The sequence below is a fragment of the Zingiber officinale genome, chromosome 3B (assembly GCF_018446385.1).
Source record: "Zingiber officinale cultivar Zhangliang chromosome 3B, Zo_v1.1, whole genome shotgun sequence".
NCBI classification, from domain to species: Eukaryota; Viridiplantae; Streptophyta; class Magnoliopsida; order Zingiberales; family Zingiberaceae; genus Zingiber; species Zingiber officinale.
Window position 1 is genome coordinate 132,383,845 of NC_055991.1, and position 23,067 is coordinate 132,406,911.

General features: G+C 35.2%; 2 protein-coding genes and 1 long non-coding RNA gene across 3 annotated transcripts; all 3 read left to right on the forward strand.

Annotated features, from left to right (window-relative positions):
* Positions 1–1,462: 1,462 nt before the first annotated feature.
* On the forward strand, positions 1,463–21,426 carry LOC122055253. Its single transcript, XM_042616621.1, has 5 exons — positions 1,463–1,632; positions 14,285–14,392; positions 15,120–15,172; positions 21,182–21,223; positions 21,296–21,426. Exons 1-5 carry the CDS (start codon positions 1,463–1,465, stop codon positions 21,391–21,393), a joined length of 471 nt encoding a protein of 156 aa, XP_042472555.1. The 3' UTR covers positions 21,394–21,426.
* On the forward strand, positions 17,270–18,484 carry LOC121967833. Its single transcript, XM_042518311.1, has 3 exons — positions 17,270–17,669; positions 17,771–18,082; positions 18,150–18,484. Exons 1-3 carry the CDS (start codon positions 17,338–17,340, stop codon positions 18,262–18,264), a joined length of 759 nt encoding a protein of 252 aa, XP_042374245.1. The 5' UTR covers positions 17,270–17,337; the 3' UTR covers positions 18,265–18,484.
* LOC121967834 lies at positions 18,971–19,372 on the forward strand. The gene is made up of 3 exons (XR_006107867.1): positions 18,971–19,045; positions 19,176–19,239; positions 19,316–19,372. It is a non-coding gene; the product is annotated as an uncharacterized LOC121967834 (long non-coding RNA).
* Positions 21,427–23,067: the final 1,641 nt, after the last annotated feature.

Below are 23,067 nucleotides of genomic sequence, written 5' to 3' on the forward strand. Positions count from 1 at the left end.
AGTAGTTGTCCGTGATTTATCTCCTCCGTATTAACTGTGAGATAGATTGACGGGGGCGCTGAAGACGAACATATTTATCTTTTGTCACCATTGGACTGGACTAGTGGATCCCTTCCCGTCCACTAATGCATTAAAAAACTCATCTATTAATTAGCTGAAATTGATATTCGAGAAACTAATTAAGAAAGATTGCCCTGGGCTAAGTTTAGATTATTTTTAATCTTATGGGTGCCGTGTTTAGATATTAATTAGAGTATAGCAGGGCTACCAAAATTGAGTCAAATTTTAATTAAATCAGGATACGTAGTAATTCGTAAACTTTTCTTTTATTATTTTTTAATAAACATAATTCATAATCCATGAGCTAACTTACTTTAAAAATTTGACTTAATCAAACTGAACTTCCAACCTTATTTTAATAATTATACTTTAGGCTAATTGTTTGTAGTAGAGTATGTTGTAGAAAGACACAACATGTTTTAATTTAGCTAGAATTATAAATGCATAGAAAACTCATTCACTATAAAATTTCCACAGAGGGAATATATATATATAAATCAAACCTTCATTATAATGAGTCAACAGCTCGTTTGAACTACATTAGATGGGATGAATATCCACATAAAAAAATAATAAAATAAAATAAAATAAAAACTCCTCTACATCTCCTCTTTATTTCCCATGTATATAATTTTTTTTTTATTATTTTTTACAAAACCTTCGTGTCTGTCTCCACCGTCCATGTCCGGAGCCTAGTGTCCAGGGCCCTTGGGGCTCGGCCCCGACGGCAACCTCGCCATCCACGTCGCCACCCTCTCCCTCGCCTTGTCATACATGCTCGGGTACGTCGCCAGAAGTCCCTCGCCGTCGAACTCGGAAGAACAGTCCGGCGCCGGCCTCGCCGCCTCCGCACACCAAGTGCTCGACGAAATGACGATTAGAAAAACCGCCAGGACAAACAGAATCACGCAAGTCCTTCGAGCCTCCATCTCCTGCTGTTTTCTGGAGCTGAGTTGTAGTTGTTTAGAGCGGGAGGAGCATATGCATATATATACACACACACGTACAATTGGAGCAAAAGGTGGGAACCGCCCACCCCAGCGGCCCCCTGCGCCCGGCCCCACAGGTGTGCAGGAGGAGGTAAATCAGGGTGAATGCTGGGTTGGAGGTTGACGGGGGTTCGAGGCATTTAGACCAGCAGACGGGGATATTATCCCTCATTGCAACTGGTGACACTCGAACCTTCGACCAATTGGAGCAACGTCCCGCCAACCTACCAACTGATCCAGCCCCTGGGGGCATACACACACACGTACAAGACTGCAGGAGAGGCGGTGGGTGGTCGTGAAGCAAAAGTCTTCGACGAACTAAATCAAAGATTTGATTTGAAAAGGTAAATGGTTGGCATGTTGACCAAATGTGAGCTGCGGAGCCGAAAGCTTGAAATGGTCAGATCTCCGGCATGAGGGAACGAGGGCATTTCTTCGAACACATGGATTGGAATTGGAGGCAGCTGCATGTTTTGACCACGCGGTGCGGACGTGCAGTTTCAAAGCCCCCAGCAGCAGCCGACGTTGCGGAGCGCCGTGTTTTACAAACAACGCCTTCCGATAATTTTCCAATGACACAGGGGTGGTTTCGATAAATCCCCCTAGATTTTGGATAAGTTGACGAAGTGGATTAGATAAAGCTTCGACGAATCCACTCGTCTCTCCCATTGCCCGCGGACCACTAATTTGTCTTCGAGTAAAAAAGGAAAGAAATAAATATTATTGACTAAACAGAGACGGCAGGGAAAAAAATTTTACACGCAAAAGAAACTGAAATTTGGGGGTTGGTTTTGAAATTCTCGCACGACACCCGCATGAAAAGTGAGTTTGGTCCAAGTAATATCAATTCGGATGTGTTCGAGTCGATTCGAATAAGAATATTATAAAAAAAAAGTCCACTCTGAATTGGATTCGAACTCTTAACTTAATCCTAAAATTTTAATTATGAATGACTAATAATCATTAGTACATATAAGAAAAAATATGTTCAAATATATTAAATTTTAATTTTAAAATTTTATATCTTAACCACGTATCTCTAGGGGAGACAATTCTATCATCTATTACAGCAATAAGAACCGATTGGCAATTTGCAATTCGCAGGGGGGCAAAAACTTCCGGCGTGCCCGATGATCGTGTCATGCGAGCGCACGCATGATTGTGTTATGATACAAAAGTGTTATGCGATTACACGCATGGCAAAACATTTTCCTCGAACGAATTAATTGAGGTGCGACTGGACACGTCATTTGTTGAAATTTTGTGAAGTCAGAGATGAAATTATGCGTATCAGCGTGGCTCTTTCGTACTTTTAAGTTGAAAAAGAAGTAGGTGACAGCGTGTGCACGTTGTCAATGGTCTGTGATGTCTCTTCATGGGAATTTGAGTTCCCATTGGGTTTAAATATAATATTGTCAATTTAATAATTAACTTTATAAAATATTTAAAGAAATATTTTTTTTTTTTTCAAAATACTCCTCTATCTCTTATACGGTTTATACCAAACCGTTTTCTTTTTTTACTTCAACCGAATTAAACTATAGTAAAAGGCCAAAATATTATTTATTTCATCAAATATTTTAATCCGAAAATGTTTGATTGGGTTAAATATATTGATTTCGTATAAAATAGATATTATTGTGCTAAAGAATTTGAATTTGTATCAAATTGACATTATTATGCTCACAATAATCTCTCAAGTTTGTTTATATCCCCTTCCAATTTTTTAGTCTTTCGGGCTTAATAAATATTTTTGATAATTCTAAAAACTTTAAATGGATTATGATATACTCTTAGTTTTTCTTGATGTATATAGGTTTTAAATTCTTTAATTTTATTCAATACGTAGTCAAAAATATTTAATGGATCTAAAGATTAATGAATATCAGAAGTTGATTTTTAGAATATTCATGCTATTTAAAATGAGTGAATTGGAAAACAATCTCCAAACACAACTTCAACTTTACACGCAGCCCTTATATCTAAAAATTATATTTCCATTCCTTAAATGTAAAGTTTTACTTGCTTCAACTCACTTATGTAAATATCGTTATATAATTGTCCCTCATATTTTTCAGGTACAAAAAATTTAAAAATGAATATAATTCCTCCTAAATTCAATACTTTAAACTATAATTGGATATATTTTTTATCAAATGGAGCATGATTTTTTTTTCGCTTAATATAATTCTTCCTAAATTCAACACAATTTTGTTGGTGCGGTTAACACTAACGGTCTAACACTACAAAAAAACAGTCTATTAGGGACGACGGTTTGCAACGAATTTAAAATTTGTTCCAAACTTTCCAACAAAATTTGCAACAAAATAATAAATTGTTCCGAATTAGCAACAAATTTACCAACAAAATAAATTCGTTGCAAATGAGCAACAAAAGATAATTTGTCGCTAATTTTGTTGCAAGTTAACAACAAAAAATAAAATTTGTTGTAAATTTTCCAACGAATATTTAGTTCGTTGCAAATTTTGCAACGAATATTTTGTTCGTTGCAAATTTTTGCAACGAATATTTTATTCGTTGCAAATTTTTGCAACGAATAGTATATCCGTCGCAAATATAGCAACGAAACTATTATTTGTTGGAAATTCCCGACAAATATATAATTCATCGCAAGTTTATAGCAAAAATTTAAGGATAGAGTTTCCAACAAATCTTAAATTCGTTGGAAATGTTTCCAACAAAAAGACAGATTCGTTGGAAATGTTTCCAACAAATATGCTAATTCATTGGAGATTTCCAACAAATTCGGGATTCGTTGGAAACAATTCCAACGAATCTGCCAATTTGTTGGAAATTTCCAACGAATCACAGATTCGTTGGAAAGTATGCTATGATTTAAAAACACGTTTGACCGACCTAGAGACCTCGGAATCGGATGAAACAAGTTCCTATATGCTCCTCTTGATCTCCTGATTCTATAGATGTCCTTGAATATTTTTTTTGAATTAATATAAATTTTTTACATCAAGGTCAATTGGATGAATTTGAATTTGATCATAAATGTGTTAGTGTTTTAAATCAAAATGGAGTTTAGTTGAACTTGGTGGATTTAAAAAATGATTTTCGAGTGCTCAGAACGAGGAGAAATCAGTTTGTTGGAGAGCGTAAGGTTCTCGTGATTATATCCATGAATTAAAAATAATTACGGAGCTAATTTATTTTGATTTGTGAATTTTTAAACTTAAATTTAATTTTTCCAACACATTGGGGGTTGAAAAAATAAAAGAAAAAAATATATAAAGTAAAAAAAATATTTGAGGGCACATATGAAGTCAGGATAAATAGAGGAGCACACAGGAACCGGTTTCATCCAATTCGGAGGTCTCTAGGTCGGTCAACCGTGATTTTAAGAATAGGAAGGGTTTCCAACGAATCTGAAATTCGTTGGAGATTTCCAACAAAATGGCAGATTCGTTGGAAACATTTCCAACGAATCTGCCAATTCGTTGGAAATTTCCAACGAATCTCAGATTCGTTGGAAAGTATGCTATGATTTAAAAACCCATTTGACCGACCTAGAAACCTTGGAATCGGATGAAACAAGTTTCTATGTGCTCCTCTTGGTCTCCTGATTCTATAGATGACCTCAAATATTTTTTTTGAATTAAGATAAATTTTTACATCAAGGTCAATTGGATGAATTCGAATTTGATCATGAATGTGTTAGTGTTTTAAATCAAAATGGAGTTTAGTTGAACTTGGTGGATTTAAAAAATGATGTTCGAGTGCTCAGAACGAGAGGAAATCAGTTTGTTAGGGAGCGTAAGGTTCTCGTGATTATATCCATGAATTAAAAATAATTACGTAGCTAATTTATTTTGATTTGTAAATTTTTAAACTTAAATTTAATTTTTCAAACACATTGGGGTTGAAAAAATAAAAGAAAAAATATATAAAGTAAAAAAAATATTTGAGGGCACATATGAAGTCAGGATAAATAGAGGAGCACACAGGAACCAGTTTCATCCAATTCGGAGGTCTCTAGGTCGGTCAACCGTGATTTTAAGAATAGGAAGGGTTTCCAACGAATATGAAATTCGTTGGAGATTTCCAACAAAATGGTAGATTCGTTGGAAACGTTTCCAACGAATATGCCAATTCGTTGGAAAGTATGCTATGATTTAAAAACCCATTTGACCGACCTAGAGACCTCGGAATCGGATGAAACAAGTTTCTATGTGCTCCTCTTGGTCTCCTGATTCTATAGATGACCTCAAATATTTTTTTTGAATTAAGATAAATTTTTACATCAAGGTCAATTGGATGAATTCGAATTTGATCATGAATGTGTTAGTGTTTTAAATCAAAATGGAGTTTAGTTGAACTTGCTGGATTTAAAAAATGATGTTCGAGTGCTCAGAATGAGAGGAAATCAGTTTGTTAGGGAGCGTAAGGTTCTCGTGATTATATCCATGAATTAAAAATAATTACGGAGCTAATTTATTTTGATTTGTGAATTTTTAAACTTAAATTTAATTTTTCAAACACATTGGGGGTTGAAAAAATAAAAGAAAAAATATATAAAGTAAAAAAAAATATTTGAGGGCACATATGAAGTCAGGATAAATAGAGGAGAACACAGGAACCGGTTTCATCCAATTCGGAGGTCTCTAGGTCGGTCAACCGTGATTTTAAGAATAGGAAGGGTTTCCAACGAATCTGAAATTCGTTGGAGATTTCCAACAAAATGGCAGATTCGTTGGAAATTTCCAACGAATCGCCAATTGTTGAAATTTCCAACGAATCACAGAATCGTTGGAAAGTATGCTATGATTTAAAAACTCATTTGACTGACCTAGAGACCTCGGAATCGGATGAAACAAGTTCCTATGTGCTCCTCTTGGTCTCATGATTCTATAGATGACCTCAAATATTTTTTTTGAATTAAGATAAATTTTTTACATCAAGGTCAATTGGATGAATTCGAATTTGATCATGAATGTGTTAGTGTTTTAAATCAAAATGAAGTTTAGTTGAACTTGGTGGATTTAAAAAATGATGTTCGAGTGCTCAGAACGAGTGGAAATCAGTTTGTTGGGGAGCGTAAAATTCTCGTGATTATATCCATGAATTAAAAATAATTACGGAGCTAATTTATTTTGATTTGTGAATTTTTAAACTTAAATTTAATTTTTCAAACACATTGGGGGTTGACAAAATAAAAGAAAAAATATATAAAGTAAAAAAAATATTTGAGGGCACATATGAAGTCAGGATAAATAGAGGAGCACACAGGAACCGGTTTCATCCAATTCGGAGGTCTCTAGGTCGGTCAACCGTGATTTTAAGAATAGGAAGGGTTTCCAACGAATCTGAAATTCGTTGGAGATTTCCAACAAAATGGCAGATTCGTTGGAAACATTTCCAACGAATCTGCCAATTCGTTGGAAATTTCCAACGAATCCCAGATTCGTTGGAAAGTATGCTATGATTTAAAAATCCATTTGACCGACCTAGAGACCTCAGAATCGGATGAAACAAGTTTCTATGTGCTCCTCTTGGTCTCCTGATCTATAGATGACCTCAAATATTTTTTTTGAATTAAGATAAATTTTTACATCAAGGTCAATTGGATGAATTCGAATTTGATCATGAATGTGTTAGTGTTTTAAATCAAAATGGAGTTTAGTTGAACTTGGTGGATTTAATAAATGATGTTCGAGTGCTCAGAACGAGAGGAAATCAGTTTGTTGGGGAGCGTAAGGTTCTCGTGATTATATCCATGAATTAAAAATAATTACCGAGCTAATTTATTTTGATTTGTGAATTTTTAAACTTAAATTTAATTTTTCAAACACATTGGGGGTTGAAAAAATAAAAGAAAAAATATATAAAGTAAAAAAAAATATTTGAGGGCACATATGAAGTCAGGATAAATAGAGGAGAACACAGGAACCGGTTTCATCCAATTCGGAGGTCTCTAGGTTGGTCAACCGTGATTTTAAGAATAGGAAGGGTTTCCAACGAATCTAAAATTCGTTGGAGATTTCCAACAAAATGGCAGATTCGTTGGAAACATTTCCAACGAATCTGCTAATTCGTTGGAAAGTATGCTATGATTTTAAAACCCATTTGACCGACCTAGAGACCTCGGAATCGGATGAAACAAGTTCCTTTGTGCTCCTCTTGGTCTCCTGATTCTATAGATGACCTCAAATATTTTTTTTGAATTAAGATAAATTTTTTACATCAAGGTCAATTGGATGAATTCGAATTTGATCATGAATGTGTTAGTGTTTTAAATCAAAATGGAGTTTAATTAGTTGAACTTGGTGGATTTAAAAAATGATGTTCGAGTGCTCAGAACGAGTGGAAATCAGTTTGTTGGGGAGCGTAAGGTTCTCGTGATTATATCCATGAATTAAAAATAATTACGGAGCTAATTTATTTTGATTTGTGAATTTTTAAACTTAAATTTAATTTTTCCAACACATTGGGGGTTGAAAAAATAAAATAAAAAATATATAAAGTAAAAAAAATATTTGAGGGCACATATGAAGTCAGGATAAATAGAGGAGCACACAGGAACCGGTTTCATCCAATTCGGAGGTCTCTAGGTCGGTCAACCGTGATTTTAAGAATAGGAAGGGTTTCCAACGAATCTGAAATTCGTTGGAGATTTCCAACAAAATGGCAGATTCGTTGGAAACGTTTCCAACGAATCTCAAATTCGTTGGAAAGTATGCTATGATTTCAAAACCCATTTGACCGACCTAGAGACCTCGGAATCGGATGAAACAAGTTTCTATGTGCTCCTCTTGGTCTCCTGATTCTATAGATGACCTCAAATATTTTTTTTGAATTAAGATAAATTTATACATCAAGGTCAATTGGATGAATTCGAATTTGATCATGAATGTGTTAGTGTTTTAAATCAAAATGGAGTTTAGTTGAACTTGGTGGATTTAAAAAATGTTGTTCGAGTGCTCAGAACGAGAGGAAATCAGTTTGTTAGGGAGCGTAAGGTTCTCGTGATTATATCCATGAATTAAAAATAATTACGGAGCTAATTTATTTTGATTTGTAAATTTTTAAACTTAAATTTAATTTTTCAAACACATTGAGGTTGAAAAAATAAAAGAAAAAATATATAAAGTAAAAAAAATATTTGAGGGCACATATGAAGTCAGGATAAATAGAGGAGCACACAGGAACCGGTTTCATCCAATTCGGAGGTCTCTAGGTCGGTCAACCGTGATTTTAAGAATAGGAAGGGTTTCCAACGAATATGAAATTCGTTGGAGATTTTCAACAAAATGGCAGATTCGTTGGAAACGTTTCCAACGAATCTGCCAATTCGTTGGAAATTTCCAACGAATCTCAGATTCGTTGGAAAGTATGCTATGATTTAAAAACCCATTTGACCGACCTAGAGACCTCGGAATCGGATGAAACAAGTTTCTATGTGCTCCTCTTGGTCTCCTGATTCTATAGATGACCTCAAATATTTTTTTTGAATTAAGATAAATTTTTACATCAAGGTCAATTGGATGAATTCGAATTTGATCATGAATGTGTTAGTGTTTTAAATCAAAATGGAGTTTAGTTGAACTTGGTGGATTTAAAAAATGATGTTCGAGTGCTCAGAACGAGAGGAAATCAGTTTGTTAGGGAGCGTAAGGTTCTCGTGATTATATCCATGAATTAAAAATAATTACGTAGCTAATTTATTTTGATTTGTAAATTTTTAAACTTAAATTTAATTTTTCAAACACATTGGGGTTGAAAAAATAAAAGAAAAAATATATAAAGTAAAAAAAATATTTGAGGGCACATATGAAATCAGGATAAATAGAGGAGCACACAGGAACCGGTTTCATCCAATTCGGAGGTCTCTAGGTCGGTCAACCGTGATTTTAAGAATAGGAAGGGTTTCCAACGAATATGAAATTCGTTGGAGATTTCCAACAAAATGGTAGATTCGTTGGAAACTTTTCCAACGAATCTGCCAATTCGTTGGAAATTTCCAACGAATCTGCCAATTCGTTGGAAATTTCCAACGAATCTCAGATTCGTTGGAAAGTATGCTATGATTTAAAAACTCATTTGACCGACCTAGAGACCTCGGAATCAGATGAAACAAGTTTCTATGTGCTCCTCTTGGTCTCCTGATTCTATAGATGACCTCAAAAATTTTTTTTGAATTAAGATAAATTTTTACATCAAGGTCAATTGGATGAATTCGAATTTGATCATGAATGTGTTAGTGTTTTAAATCAAAATGGAGTTTAGTTGAACTTGCTGGATTTAAAAAATGATGTTCGAGTGCTCAGAACGAGAGGAAATCAGTTTGTTAGGGAGCGTAAGGTTCTCGTGATTATATCCATGAATTAAAAATAATTACGGAGCTAATTTATTTTGATTTGTGAATTTTTAAACTTAAATTTAATTTTTCAAACACATTGGGGGTTGAAAAAATAAAAGAAAAAAATATATAAAGTAAAAAAAATATTTGAGGGCACATATGAAGTCAGGATAAATAGAGGAGCACACAGGAACCGGTTTCATCCAATTCGGAGGTCTCTAGGTCGGTCAACCGTGATTTTAAGAATAGGAAGGGTTTCCAACGAATCACAGATTCGTTGGAAAGTATGCTATGATTTAAAAACCCATTTGACCGACCTAGAGACCTCGGAATCGGATGAAACAAATTCCTATGTGCTCCTCTTGGTCTCCTGATTCTATAGATGACCTCAAATATTTTTTTTGAATTAAGATAAATTTTTTACATCAAGGTCAATTGGATGAATTCGAATTTGATCATGAATGTGTTAGTGTTTTAAATCAAAATGGAGTTTAGTTGAACTTGGTAGATTTAAAAAATGATGTTCGAGTGCTCAGAATGAGAGGAAATCAGTTTGTTGGGGAGCGTAAGGTTCTCGTGATTATATCCATGAATTAAAAATAATTACGGAGCTAATTTATTTTGATTTGTGAATTTTTAAACTTAAATTTAATTTTTCCAACACATTGGGGGTTGAAAAAATGAAATAAAAAATATATAAAGTAAAAAAAATATTTGAGGGTACATATGAAGTCAGGATAAATAGAGGAGCACACAGGAACCGGTTTCATCCAATTCGGAGGTCTCTAGGTCGGTCAACCGTGATTTTAAGAATAGGAAGGGTTTCCAACGAATCTGAAATTCGTTGGAGATTTCCAACAAAATGGCAGATTCGTTGGAAACGTTTCCAACGAATCTGCCAATTCGTTGGAAATTTCCAACGAATCTCAAATTTGTTGGAAAGTATGCTATGATTTAAAAACCCATTTGACCGACCTAGAGACCTCGGAATCGGATGAAACAAGTTTCTATGTGCTCCTCTTGGTCTCCTGATTCTATAGATGACCTCAAATATTTTTTTTGAATGAAGATAAATTTTTACATCAAGGTCAATTGGATGAATTCGAATTTGATCATGAATGTGTTAGTGTTTTAAATCAAAATGGAGTTTAGTTGAACTTGGTGGATTTAAAAAATGATGTTCGAGTGCTCAGAACGAGAGGAAATCAGTTTGTTAGGGAGCGTAAGGTTCTCGTGATTATATCCATGAATTAAAAATAATTACGTAGCTAATTTATTTTGATTTGTAAATTTTTAAACTTAAATTTAATTTTTCAAACACATTGGGGTTGAAAAAATAAAAGAAAAAATATATAAAGTAAAAAAAATATTTGAGGGCACATATGAAGTCAGGATAAATAGAGGAGCACACAGGAACCGGTTTCATCCAATTCGGAGGTCTCTAGGTCGGTCAACCGTGATTTTAAGAATAGGAAGGGTTTCCAACGAATATGAAATTCGTTGGAGATTTCCAACAAAATGGCAGATTCGTTGGAAACGTTTCCAACGAATCTGCCAATTCGTTGGAAATTTCCAACGAATCTCAAATTCGTTGGAAAGTATGCTATGATTTAAAAACTCATTTGACCGACCTAGAGACCTCGGAATCGGATGAAACAAGTTTCTATGTGCTCCTCTTGGTCTCCTGATTCTATAGATGACCTCAAATATTTTTTTTGAATTAAGATAAATTTTTACATCAAGGTCAATTGGATGAATTCGAATTTGATCATGAATGTGTTAGTGTTTTAAATCAAAATGGAGTTTAGTTGAACTTGCTGGATTTAAAAAATGATGTTCGAGTGCTCAGAACGAGAGGAAATCATTATGTTAGGGAGCGTAAGGTTCTCGTGATTATATCCATGAATTAAAAATAATTACGGAGCTAATTTATTTTGATTTGTGAAGTTTTAAACTTAAATTTAATTTTTCAAACACATTGGGGGTCGAAAAAATAAAAGAAAAAATATATAAAGTAAAAAAAATATTTGAGGGAACATATGAAGTCAGGATAAATAGAGGAGCACACAGGAACCGGTTTCATCCAATTCGGAGGTCTCTAGGTCGGTCAACCGTGATTTTAAGAATAGGAAGGGTTTCCAACGAATCTGAAATTCGTTGGAGATTTCCAACAAAAGGGCAGATTCGTTGGAAACATTTCCAACGAATCTTCCAATTCGTTGGAAATTTCCAACGAATCACAGATTCGTTGGAAAGTATGCTATGATTTAAAAACTCATTTGACCGACCTAGCGACCTCGGAATCGGTTGAAACAAGTTCCTATGTGCTCCTCTTGGTCTCATGATTCTATAGATGACCTCAAATATTTTTTTTGAATTAAGATAAATTTTTTACATCAAGGTCAATTGGATGAATTCGAATTTGATCATGAATGTGTTAGTGTTTTAAATCAAAATGGAGTTTAGTTGAACTTGGTGGATTTAAAAAATGATGTTCGAGTGCTCAGAACGAGTGGAAATCAGTTTGTTGGGGAGCGTAAGATTCTCGTGATTATATCCATGAATTAAAAATAATTACGGAGCTAATTTATTTTGATTTGTGAATTTTTAAACTTAAATTTAATTTTTCAAACACATTGTGGGTTGAAAAAATAAAAGAAAAAATATATAAATTAAAAAAAAATATTTGAGGGCACATATGAAGTCAGGATAAATAGAGGAGCACACAGGAACCGGTTTCATCCAATTCGGAGGTCTCTAGGTCGGTCAACCGTGATTTTAAGAATAGGAAGGGTTTCCAACGAATCTGAAATTCGTTGGAGATTTCCAACAAAATGGCAGATTCGTTGGAAACATTTCCAACGAATCTGCCAATTCGTTGGAAATTTCCAACGAATCCCAGGTTCGTTGGAAAGTATGCTATGATTTAAAAATCCATTTGACCGACCTAGAGACCTCGGAATCGGATGAAACAAGTTCCTATGTGCTCCTCTTGGTCTCCTGATTCTATAGATGACCTCAAATATTTTTTTTGAATTAAGATAAATTTTTTACATCAAGGTCAATTGGATGAATTCGAATTTGATCATGAATGTGTTAGTGTTTTAAATCAAAATGGAGTTTAGTTGAACTTGGTGGATTTAAAAAATGATGTTCGAGTGCTCAGAACGAGAGGAAATCAGTTTGTTGGGGAGCGTAAGGTTCTCGTGATTATATCCATGAATTAAAAATAATTACGGAGCTAATTTATTTTGATTTGTGAATTTTTAAACTTAAATTTAATTTTTCCAACACATTGGGGTTGAAAAATAAAAGAAAAAATATATAAAGTAAAAAAATATTTGAGGGTACATATGAAGTCAGGATAAATAGAGGGCACACAGAACCGGTTTCATCCAATTCGGAGGTCTCTAGGTCGGTCAACCGTGATTTTAAGAATAGGAAGGGTTTCCAACGAATCTGAAATTCGTTGGAGATTTCCAACAAAATGGCAGATTCGTTGGAAGCGTTTCCAACGAATCTGCCAATTGTTGAAATTTCCAACGAATCTCAAATTCGTTGGAAAGTATGCTATGATTTAAAAACCCATTTGACCGACCTAGGGACCTCGGAATCGGATGAAACAAGTTCCTATGTGCTCCTCTTGGTCTCCTGATTCTATAGATGTCCTCAAATATTTTTTTTGAATTAAGATAAATTTTTACATCAAGGTCAATTGGATGAATTCGAATTTGATCATGAATGTGTTAGTGTTTTAAATCAAAATGGAGTTTAGTTGAACTTGGTGGATTTAAAAAATGATGTTCGAGTGCTCAGAACGAGAGGAAATCAGTTTGTTGGGGAGCGTAAGGTTCTCGTGATTATATCCATGAATTAAAAATAATTACGGAGCTAATTTATTTTGATTTGTGAATTTTTAAACTTAAATTTAACTTTTCCAACACATTGGGGGTTGAAAAAATAAAAGAAAAAATATATAAAGTAAAAAAAATATTTGAGGGTACATATGAAGTCAAGATAAATAGAGGAGCACACAGGAACCGGTTTCATCCAATTCGGAGGTCTCTAGGTCGGTCAACCGTGATTTTAAGAATAGGAAGGGTTTTCAACGAATCTGAAATTCGTTGGAGATTTCCAACAAAATGGCAGATTCGTTGGAAACGTTTCCAACGAATCTGCCAATTCGTTGGAAATTTCCAACGAATCTCAAATTCGTTGGAAAGTATGCTATGATTTAAAAACCCATTTGACCGACCTAGAGACCTCGGAATCGGATGAAACAAGTTTCTATGTGCTCCTCTAGGTCTCTTGATTCTATAGATGACCTCAAATATTTTTTTTGAATTAAGATAAATTTTTTACATCAAGGTCAATTGGATGAATTCGAATTTGATCATGAATGTGTTAGTGTTTTAAATCAAAATGGAGTTTAGTTGAACTTGGTGGATTTAAAAAATGATGTTCGAGTGCTCAGAACGAGAGGAAATTAGTTTGTTGGGGAGCGTAAGGTTCTCGTGATTATATCCATGAATTAAAAATAATTACGGAGCTAATTTATTTTGATTTGTGAATTTTTAAACTTAAATTTAATTTTTCCAACACATTGGGGGTTGAAAAAATAAAAGAAAAAATATATAAAGTAAAAAAAATATTTGAGGGTACATATGAAGTCAGGATAAATAGAGGAGCACACAGGAACCGGTTTCATCCAATTCGGAGGTCTCTAGGTCCGTCAACCGTGATTTTAAGAATAGGAAGGGTTTCCAATGAATCTGAAATTCGTTGGAGATTTCCAACAAAATGGCAGATTCGTTGGAAAAATCTGCCAATTTGTTGGAAATCTCCAACGAATTGTGGATTCGTTGCGAATATCCAACAAATAATATTTTTGATGGAAATTTGTTGGAAGATCCCTAATTACATATCCTTACCCGGCCCGATTTTTTCTCCTCTCATCTTCTCTTGACCTAATTTTCCTTACGGCGGCTGCGGCAATTTTTTCACCTTCTCTGGACTGGTAAGCCACTCTCGTTCTAGCCCTTCTTTTTTTCCCGTTCTCCCGACGTCTCCTTTTTTTCCCGATCTCACGGCGTCGCCTGGCGGCTCGCGGCGTCGCGTGGCCGGTCGCAGTCGCGCCTTGCCAATCGCGCCATCATCTGGCCGCGAGCGGCCGCGCCTGGACGCGAGCGGCCGCGCCTGGACGCGAGCGGCCGCTACTGGCCGCGAGCGGTGCCTGGTCGTGTGTGGCCGTGAGTGGCTGCGAACAGCGGCGAATGGCAGCTCACGGCGGTCCCTGGTAGCTCAAGGTGCCGTCTAGCCCCTCGCGCTGGCGCCTGGCCTTAGCGCCGCTGCCTGGCCGCTCTCGCAGCTTCCTGGTTGCTCTCAACGGCGCTGAGGTTGGCCACTAGCAGCATCCCTGTCCACTGTCGGCATAGGATGGCTGATGGTGGCCTCACTTAGCTGTTGTTTGGCGTTGGTGATCCCGCTGGCGGCGTAGGCTGGCCACTGGCGACTGATGCTGTCCGCCAGCTGCTGATAGCATTGGGTGACCTCTGTTTGTAAACCGACAGATCATTGTTTGATGTCAACTAGTTGTTCTCAATCTTGATTGGTCGTGGGCTGTCTGTGCGTTACAGTGGCACAGCTGTCCGGGGGTCAATGCCTTGCCGTTGGGGCCAAGAATATATTTGATAATTTCTAGACTTTTTTATTTTATTGTAAATTTAATATTATTGTTTTTGCAGGTTTGGATTTGACGTGGCTGGGAGAGACTTTCGGTTTTATTTACCTTTGTTAGGTATATTTTTTTACACCTGATATTTTAATAATGATTGCATGCTTTTATTTTCCTATATTATATTTTATTTGCAGTTGTATGTGAACTAAGTAATATTGACCATTAGTATTTATGTTCTAGGAGTTTTTATTACTAAAATTTATTTGAAATAGGCAACATGCAGAATGAAAGAAGTTGGATGTATAATAAAAATTTACCTTACCGTGGGGATTTAACTGATGAGTTTATCACTGGGTTGACACAGTTTTTAAATTTTGCATCTAGTAATGTTGAGTTTATGGATGGTAATCAGATACGATGTCCATGCAGAAAGTGTCATAATGGAAAATTTTTACCATCTAATAAAGTTTCAGAGCATCTTTGTAGATTTGGTTTTACTCCGAATTACTATAATTGGACATGTCATGGTGAACCATTCATATCTGATGAGGATTGTTATGGACACAACATACAAGTCTCTAGGGATCAAAGTTATTATAATCAATTAAATCCATATCAAAGAATGATATTTGATGCAGTGGTCCAATTTAATTCTGAACCACATGGTGCCAGTTCTAGCTGCCCTCCAACAGTTGAGCAAATGTTTACAACATATGCATCACCATTAGAAGAGGTACAAGTGCGGTGTTGATGAAATTGTGAATAATGAAACATATCTTAAATTTCAGGAAGTGTTAAGTGCTGCAGATGAACCTTTATGGACTGGTTGTGACAAGCATACTAAATTATCATTCACTGCAAGACTGTTGAATATCAAGGCAGAGTCTAATTTGTCGGAAGATAATTTCAATAAGGTTGTTCAAGCTATTGAAGAGGCATTGCCCCAAGATAATATACTGCCTAATGATTTTTACAGTATGAAAAAACTTACGAAAGAATTAGGTCTTCCGGTGGAAAGAATTGACGTTTGCAGAGACGGTTGCATGCTATATTGGGGAGATGATGCAGATGCAAATGTTTGTAGATTCTGTAATCAAGATAGGTACAAGATCTCTAGAAGGAGTCAACAACGACGTAAATCATACAGTCAGTTATTTTATTTGCCATTAACTCCTAGGTTACAAAGACTTTATGCATCAAAGACCACTGCTCAACACATGACTTGGCATGCAAATCATCGAACAGAGGAGGGATTAATGTGTCATCCATCAGATGCAGAGGCATGGAAAAATTTTGATAGAACATATCCTGAATTTGCGAAGGAGACTCGAAACATTCGGTTAGGTCTTTGTGCTGATGGTTTTGCTCCATTTAGTAAATCAGGAAGACAGTATTCTTGTTGGCCAGTTATATTAACTCCATATAATCTTCCACCTGGGATGTGCATGAAAACACCGTATATGTTTTTAACATTAGTTGTGCCTGGCCCGCAAAATCCAAAGAAGTTAATAGATGTTTATATGCAACCACTGATTGCAGAGCTAAAACAACTATGGGATGAAGGGTTTCCTACATATGACGTCCATACTAATCAGATGTTTGTTATGAAGGCTGCTCTTCTTTGGACCATTAATGACTTTCCAGCTTATGGAATGCTATCTGGTTGGAGTACTGCGGGAATCTTAGGTTGCCCAATATGTATGGAGAGATCAAAGTCGATCAGATTGAAATATGGAAGAAAGCCGAGTTATTTTGATTGTCATAGGCAATTTTTACCATTAAATCATAATTTCAGAAGGAATAAAGATGAGTTCACTAGGAATAGAATTGAAAGAACACCTCCGCCATTAAGATTGACAGGTCAAGATATTTGGTATAGAGTGTGTCACTTTCCATCTGTTATTGAAGAACCACATGGTACAACATATGAATATGGAAGCACTCATAAATGGACTAAGCGGAGTATATTTTGGGATTTACCTTATTGGTATAGTAATTTAATTCATCATAATCTGGATGTAATGCATATTGAGAAAAATGTTTTTGATAATCTCATAAATACAGTGATGGATATTACCGGAAAAACAAAAGATAATTTGAATGCAAGAAAAGATATGGGACTAATTTGTAAACGACCCACTCTTGATGTGGATGAAAGTAGTAGGGGACCAAAGCCAAAGGCAATTTATACATTGAATAAAGAACAAAGACGTGTTGTTTGTGAATGGTTGAAATCATTGAGATTTCCTGATGGGTATGTCTCTAATCTTGGGAGATGCGTCGATATGAAGGAATTCAAATTGATTGGTTTGAAAAGTCACGATTGTCATATATTTATGGAAAGACTTATTCCAATTGCTTTTAAGGAACTCTTACCAAATTTTGTATGGGGTACAATTACGGAGTTAAGCATTTTCCTTCATGATATTTCCTCAACAGTTTTGAGATATTCACAGATGGAGAAGTTAGAAAGAGACATTCCAATTATTTTGTGTAATTTAGAAAGAATCTTTCCACCTTCATTTTTTGATTCAATGGAACATCTTTTGGTTCACTTGCCATACGAGGCCAAAGTTGGAGGACCAGTCCATTTTCGATGGATGTATCCATTTGAAAGGTATATTTTGTTTTATCTTATATACTTCATTATTAATGCATTGTAAATTTATAACTTTTTTATATATATTCCTCTAATACAAATTGTTAAATTTCAATCAGATTTTTATATCATTTGAAGAAAAAAGTAAAAAATAAGGCACATGTTGAAGCCTCTATTGTTAATGCATACATTGTGGAGGAAGTAACAACTTTTGCATCGTATTATTTTGAGCCTCACATTCAGACCAAAAGACGAAGACCTGGAAGAAATGATGAAGGTCCTATTGATCCCAATACGAACATATTCTCAATTTTTAATTATCTTGGTCGACCGAGTGGACAATGTAAGCAAAGATATTTAACTGATCAAGAATGGCGAGCAGCCCAGACATATGTTTTACTTAATTGTCCAGAAGTATCACCATATTTCGAGTTAGTATATCTTTCCTATTTTTTTTATCGTAACTTTTTGTTATTATAATTCAATTTTTTATGATAGGATTTTTCAAAACTTGTATTCTGATATGCCAACACTAGAGTTTGATCGTTTCTGCGATCAAGAATTTGCACCTTGGTTCAAATCATATGTAAGTAATTTTTACCTTGTATTCTAATTTACCGTATTGGTATAGTATATTTTAACTGAATAACATATTCATTTGAGTTTAGGTTTATGATAATCAAGCTCATCTCGAACATCAAATGTTATTTCATCTATCTTGGGGTCCAAAAGCAATGGTACGCACTTGGCCAGCATATTTTATAAATGGATATAATTTTCATACTCAAGAATATGGAAAAGGGAAGACTACAATGAATAGTGGGGTATGTGTTCAGTCATCAAATGATGGAGGTGTAAGCACTGATTTTTATGGTCTACTGGATGAAATTATAGAGATAGAATACCCTGGTCCAGAAATGCGAGTTATCTTATTTATGTGTCGCTGGTTTGATCCTATCAGAGGGATGAAGGTGCATCCATGTTATAATTTGGTTGAAATAAATCATAAAAGATTATATAAGAGATATGAACCTTTTGTTTTGGCACAACAAGCGATTCAAGTGTTTTATGCTTCATACCCTAGCTTGAAACGTGATAAAATGGATTGGTGGGCTGTTTGTAAAACTAAAGCACGGAAAAAAATAGACGAACATTGGGAAGACATTGCATATCAACAAGAGGAGGTTGTAAATACATTTCAGACCGAGGAATATATTATTCCAACATTACGAGATCCTAGCGGAGTAGTGATAAATGTGGATGCCAGTGAATTTCATGAGGTTGATGATAATGATGAAGATGATGATGATGATGATGAGGAGGAGGAGGAGGAGGAGGAGGAAGAGGACGAGGACGAGGACGAGGAGGACGACGACAACTTTGATTTTTAACATGTACGATAAGTTTTTTTATATTTAATTTTAATTTGTAAATTTATAAAATTCATAGTTTAATTAATTGTCTACATAATATCTCATTGTTAAATTTATATATGTTATATTTGTGCTGTTTTTTGTTCTATAGGTCATTAGAGGTGAGACATTATCACTGCAGATTCTCGCTCTCTGACTTTTATATTATGGATATTGTAAGTTTTTCATATTTCTTCAGCAAGCATTAAGTTTTTTATTTCTTTTATTCTAATTTTGATTTTTGGTTGACAGTTTCGACGGGCACGCCATAGACGACACCATTCAAGCATTGGCCAGATTGATTCACCATATGATAGGATGGTACCTACGCCCTCCCCTCAGGCAGGACCTTCTCGTGGGCAGTCACCAGCAGAACCTTCTCATGGCCAGTCGCCGGCAGGACCCTCACGTGGACCGTCCCCGGTAGGACCTTCATGTGGCCAGTCACCGGCAGGACCTTCATGTGGCCAGTCACCGGCAGGACCTTCATGTGGCCAGTCACCGGCAGGACCTTCACATGGCCAGTCACCGGCAGGACCTTCATGTGGCCAGTCACCGGCAGGACCTTCACATGGCCAGTCACCGGCAGGACCTTCATGTGGCCAGTCACCGGCAGGACCTTCACATGGCCATTCACCTTCCCCACTTGAGTCGCCGATACCTGCCAGACACTCAGCCGTTGATATTGCCGACGCTCGACTGCATATAGTCCCTCTTGGAGACTCGTAAGTATTAAAATTATTATATTTTAACTATCTTAATTATTTAACGTTGTTTATTGTAATTTTATGATAGATTTGAAAATTCAGTAACTGTTGTTCGTGAGATTAATCAAATTGTGAATAACTTTTGGAAAGGAGACTCAATGTCATACTCAAGCACTCCAGCACCCACAAAAGAACTCTGGTGGTGCGAGTTTAAGCTATAGTTAATTTATTTTATATATAAAACAATTACGTTCATGTATAATCTATTGTTTTTTTCATTTCAGCGATTATTTAGTTGGGACCCTTATTTTGAGATGGAAGTTAAAAGAATTTTCAAAAAGAAATGTGGTGATCACATTCGGCATGTATTAAACCATGCCAAAAGTACTGGAAAAAAGCCTCCCTTTATCACGACGGACAATTGGGTTAGGATCTGCAATTTTTGGCAAACTGATGAGTGCAAAGAAAGGAGTTTGCGGAATAAAATAAATCAAACTTATAATTCTGGAGACTCACGTGCAATATATGCAGGAGGATCTATAAATATCGAGGAGCATTCACGTAGATTGGTAAATTTTCAACTCTACAATTAGATTTTTAATATATTTGTTGTTATTATATTATTTCTAATCGTATTATTTTTAGTCTAGGGATTTGGGAAAAGAGCCCGATTTTATAGACACTTTCGTCCGCACTTTTCAAAAAAAAAGACAAGACTTGGAGTGGAGATAGAGCTAGAATAATTAAGGTTTGATTTAATCTTTAATCATAATTTTAACTTAGATTTTATTACTTATCTATTTGCTCTAATTAAGGTTTTAATTTTTCATAGGAGAGATATGATGAACTATCATTATCTCAAAGAAGTTCAGGTGATGGTGATAATATTGAGGGATCTGAGCCGTCTGTTACTAATAATTTAGATTTATGGTTAGAGGCCAGTGGGGGAGTCAAAGGGGGAAGGATAATAGGTATGGGTTCTATGAGTAGAATCCATAATGTTCCTCGAAGATCTTTATGTTCTTCTACCCGACCCGTAGTAACAGCACAGATTCATAGCTTAACTGAAGAGGTTGACAATTTGAAAGACATAATATCTCAAAGGGATCAGCAAATTTTAGAAATTCAAAAACAAAATTCACAAAGAGATCTAGATATGGTTGAAATGCGTAAACAGCAAGCCTTTCTTTTACAACAATTTCAACAATTTAGATCGGGTTCAAGCTATATTCCGCCTGGTATTGATGATGATGCTAATGACGATGATGATGTCGATGATGATGCCGCCGATGATGTTGATGATGATGCATGAGTGTTTGTAATTAGAATCTTTGACTTCTTTTATTTTATCGCTTTTATAAATTCTTAATTTTTGTATTTTGATTAGTATTCTTATTTTTGTTTCAAACAGGGTTGGTAGGTGAAGATGATTGTGGTATTGATGTAAAAATATGTAAGTCTTTACCTATTTACTTTTGTGTTGGTTTATAAGATTTTCTTTTTCTTTGTTTATCTTTTGATGTAGGTAGAAGAAGGATTTGGACTGAGAAGGATCTCCATAAGATTATCTTCAACTCTATCTTTTTCATGTTCTTGTATGATATTGGAATTTGGATACTATGACATGTTTGTTATAACTTTATTGTAGTGTTTGGTTTAGGGTGTTAGTTGTAGTTGTATATTGTTGTAGTTTGTATTGTTGGATGATGATGTGTTGTATTGTTAGTTTTATGCTCTTAGTTTAGGTTGTATATGGAACAACATGTTTTAATGGTGCATGTGTTTGGGTTTATATTATTGATGTTTGAATTTATTTTGTTGTACACTAATATGTTTGTTGATTTATGATTTATATTTGTGTTATTGTGTTTAGTGGTGAATATGTTGAATCTGTTAATGTGTTTATAGTGTTGGATATGTTGAATCTGTTTAGTGTGTTATATATGTTGAATCTGTTTGAAAAAAATTGTAATAGGAAAAAATATTGAAATTAAATAGGGCTGGATATTTTTTTTTTATTTTTGGGACAAATTTTGCAACGAATTTAGATTCGTTGGAAATATCGTATTTTATCAGAATACTGCAACGAAAAATATAAATTCGTTGGAAGTTTCCAACGAATTCTAAATTCGTTGGAAATTTTCAACGACTATGATTTTTGTTGTAAATTTCCAACGAAAATATGGATTCGTTGGAAGTTTCCAACGAATTTATTATTCGTTGGAAACTTCCAACGACAATATGGATTCGTTGGAAATTTCCAACGAATTTATATTTTGTTGGTGATTTCCAACGAATATGAATTTCGTTGGAAATTTCCAACGAATATGAATTTCGTTGGAAATTTCCAACGAATATAATTTCCAACGAATATAAATTTCGTTGGATATTTCCAACGAAAATATGGATTCGTTGGAAACTTCCAACGAAAATATGGATTCGTTGGAAATTTCCAACGAAATTGTATTATCGTTGGCAATTGCCAACGAATGTACATTTTCGTTGGTAATATTACATTTTTAAACTTTTCCAACAAATAATTATTCGTCGCAAATCTGTTTGCAACGAATACGTTTTTTAGTTGCTAATTTGCAACAAATTTAGGGTTCGTTGGAGATTTTTTCTGCTGACATTTCCAACGAATATTTATTTTCGTTGCAGTTTTCCAACGAATTTTGCAACGAATTTTAATTTTGTCGCAAAGTTTCTAACGAATTTTGCAACGAATATGATTTTCGTTGCAAAATTTCCAACGAAATCTTAATTTTTCGTCGCAAAGTTTTGGGACGGCAGATTTCCAACGAATTTTTTTTGTTGCATTTTTCGTCCCAAATCCAATTTCCAACGAATTTTTTTCTAAAATTTGTTGCAAATTTTGTCCCTAAGTGACAGTTTTTTTGTAGTGTAACCCAGATTTTAATGAATGACAAAGTAGGTTAAGTTAGTTTCATTGTGATCTAACACTTTAACTAAGTGTGTAGGAGAAACCTAGACTGGTCGACGGGCTAACCGGATGTCTGGCATGAAGTCCAGCTAGGTCAACAGGTCGACCTGATAGCTAGCACGAAGCCCAGACTGGTTGATGGACTGACCGGATGTCTGGCACGAAGTTCAACTAGGTCGACAGATTGACCTTATAGTTGGCACGAAGTCCAGACGGGTCGATAGGTTGACCGGACGTCTTGCAGGTAAGTTAAGGTAAGTCACTAGAGGGGAGTGACTTGGTGAGGATGCATTCCCGGTTAGGGAACATAGATGCTGATCCAACTTAGAACTATTTCGGAACTCTAATATGAG

What these genes read in the sequence shown, in the direction of transcription:
- LOC122055253 (XM_042616621.1), top strand. Translation starts at nt 1,463, where the DNA reads ATGAGGGAACGAGGGCATTTCTTCGAACACATGGATTGGAATTGGAGG. An exon ending in GTTTTATTTACCTTTGTTAG is followed by an intron (nt 15,173 to 21,181) that starts GTATATTTTTTT and finishes TGTTTCAAACAG; the next exon opens with GGTTGGTAGGTGAAGATGAT. An exon ending in TGGTATTGATGTAAAAATAT is followed by an intron (nt 21,224 to 21,295) that starts GTAAGTCTTTAC and finishes CTTTTGATGTAG; the next exon opens with GTAGAAGAAGGATTTGGACT.
- LOC121967833 (XM_042518311.1), top strand. Translation starts at nt 17,338, where the DNA reads ATGAAGGAATTCAAATTGATTGGTTTGAAAAGTCACGATTGTCATATA. An exon ending in TGGATGTATCCATTTGAAAG is followed by an intron (nt 17,670 to 17,770) that starts GTATATTTTGTT and finishes AATTTCAATCAG; the next exon opens with ATTTTTATATCATTTGAAGA. An exon ending in GAAGTATCACCATATTTCGA is followed by an intron (nt 18,083 to 18,149) that starts GTTAGTATATCT and finishes TTTTTATGATAG; the next exon opens with GATTTTTCAAAACTTGTATT.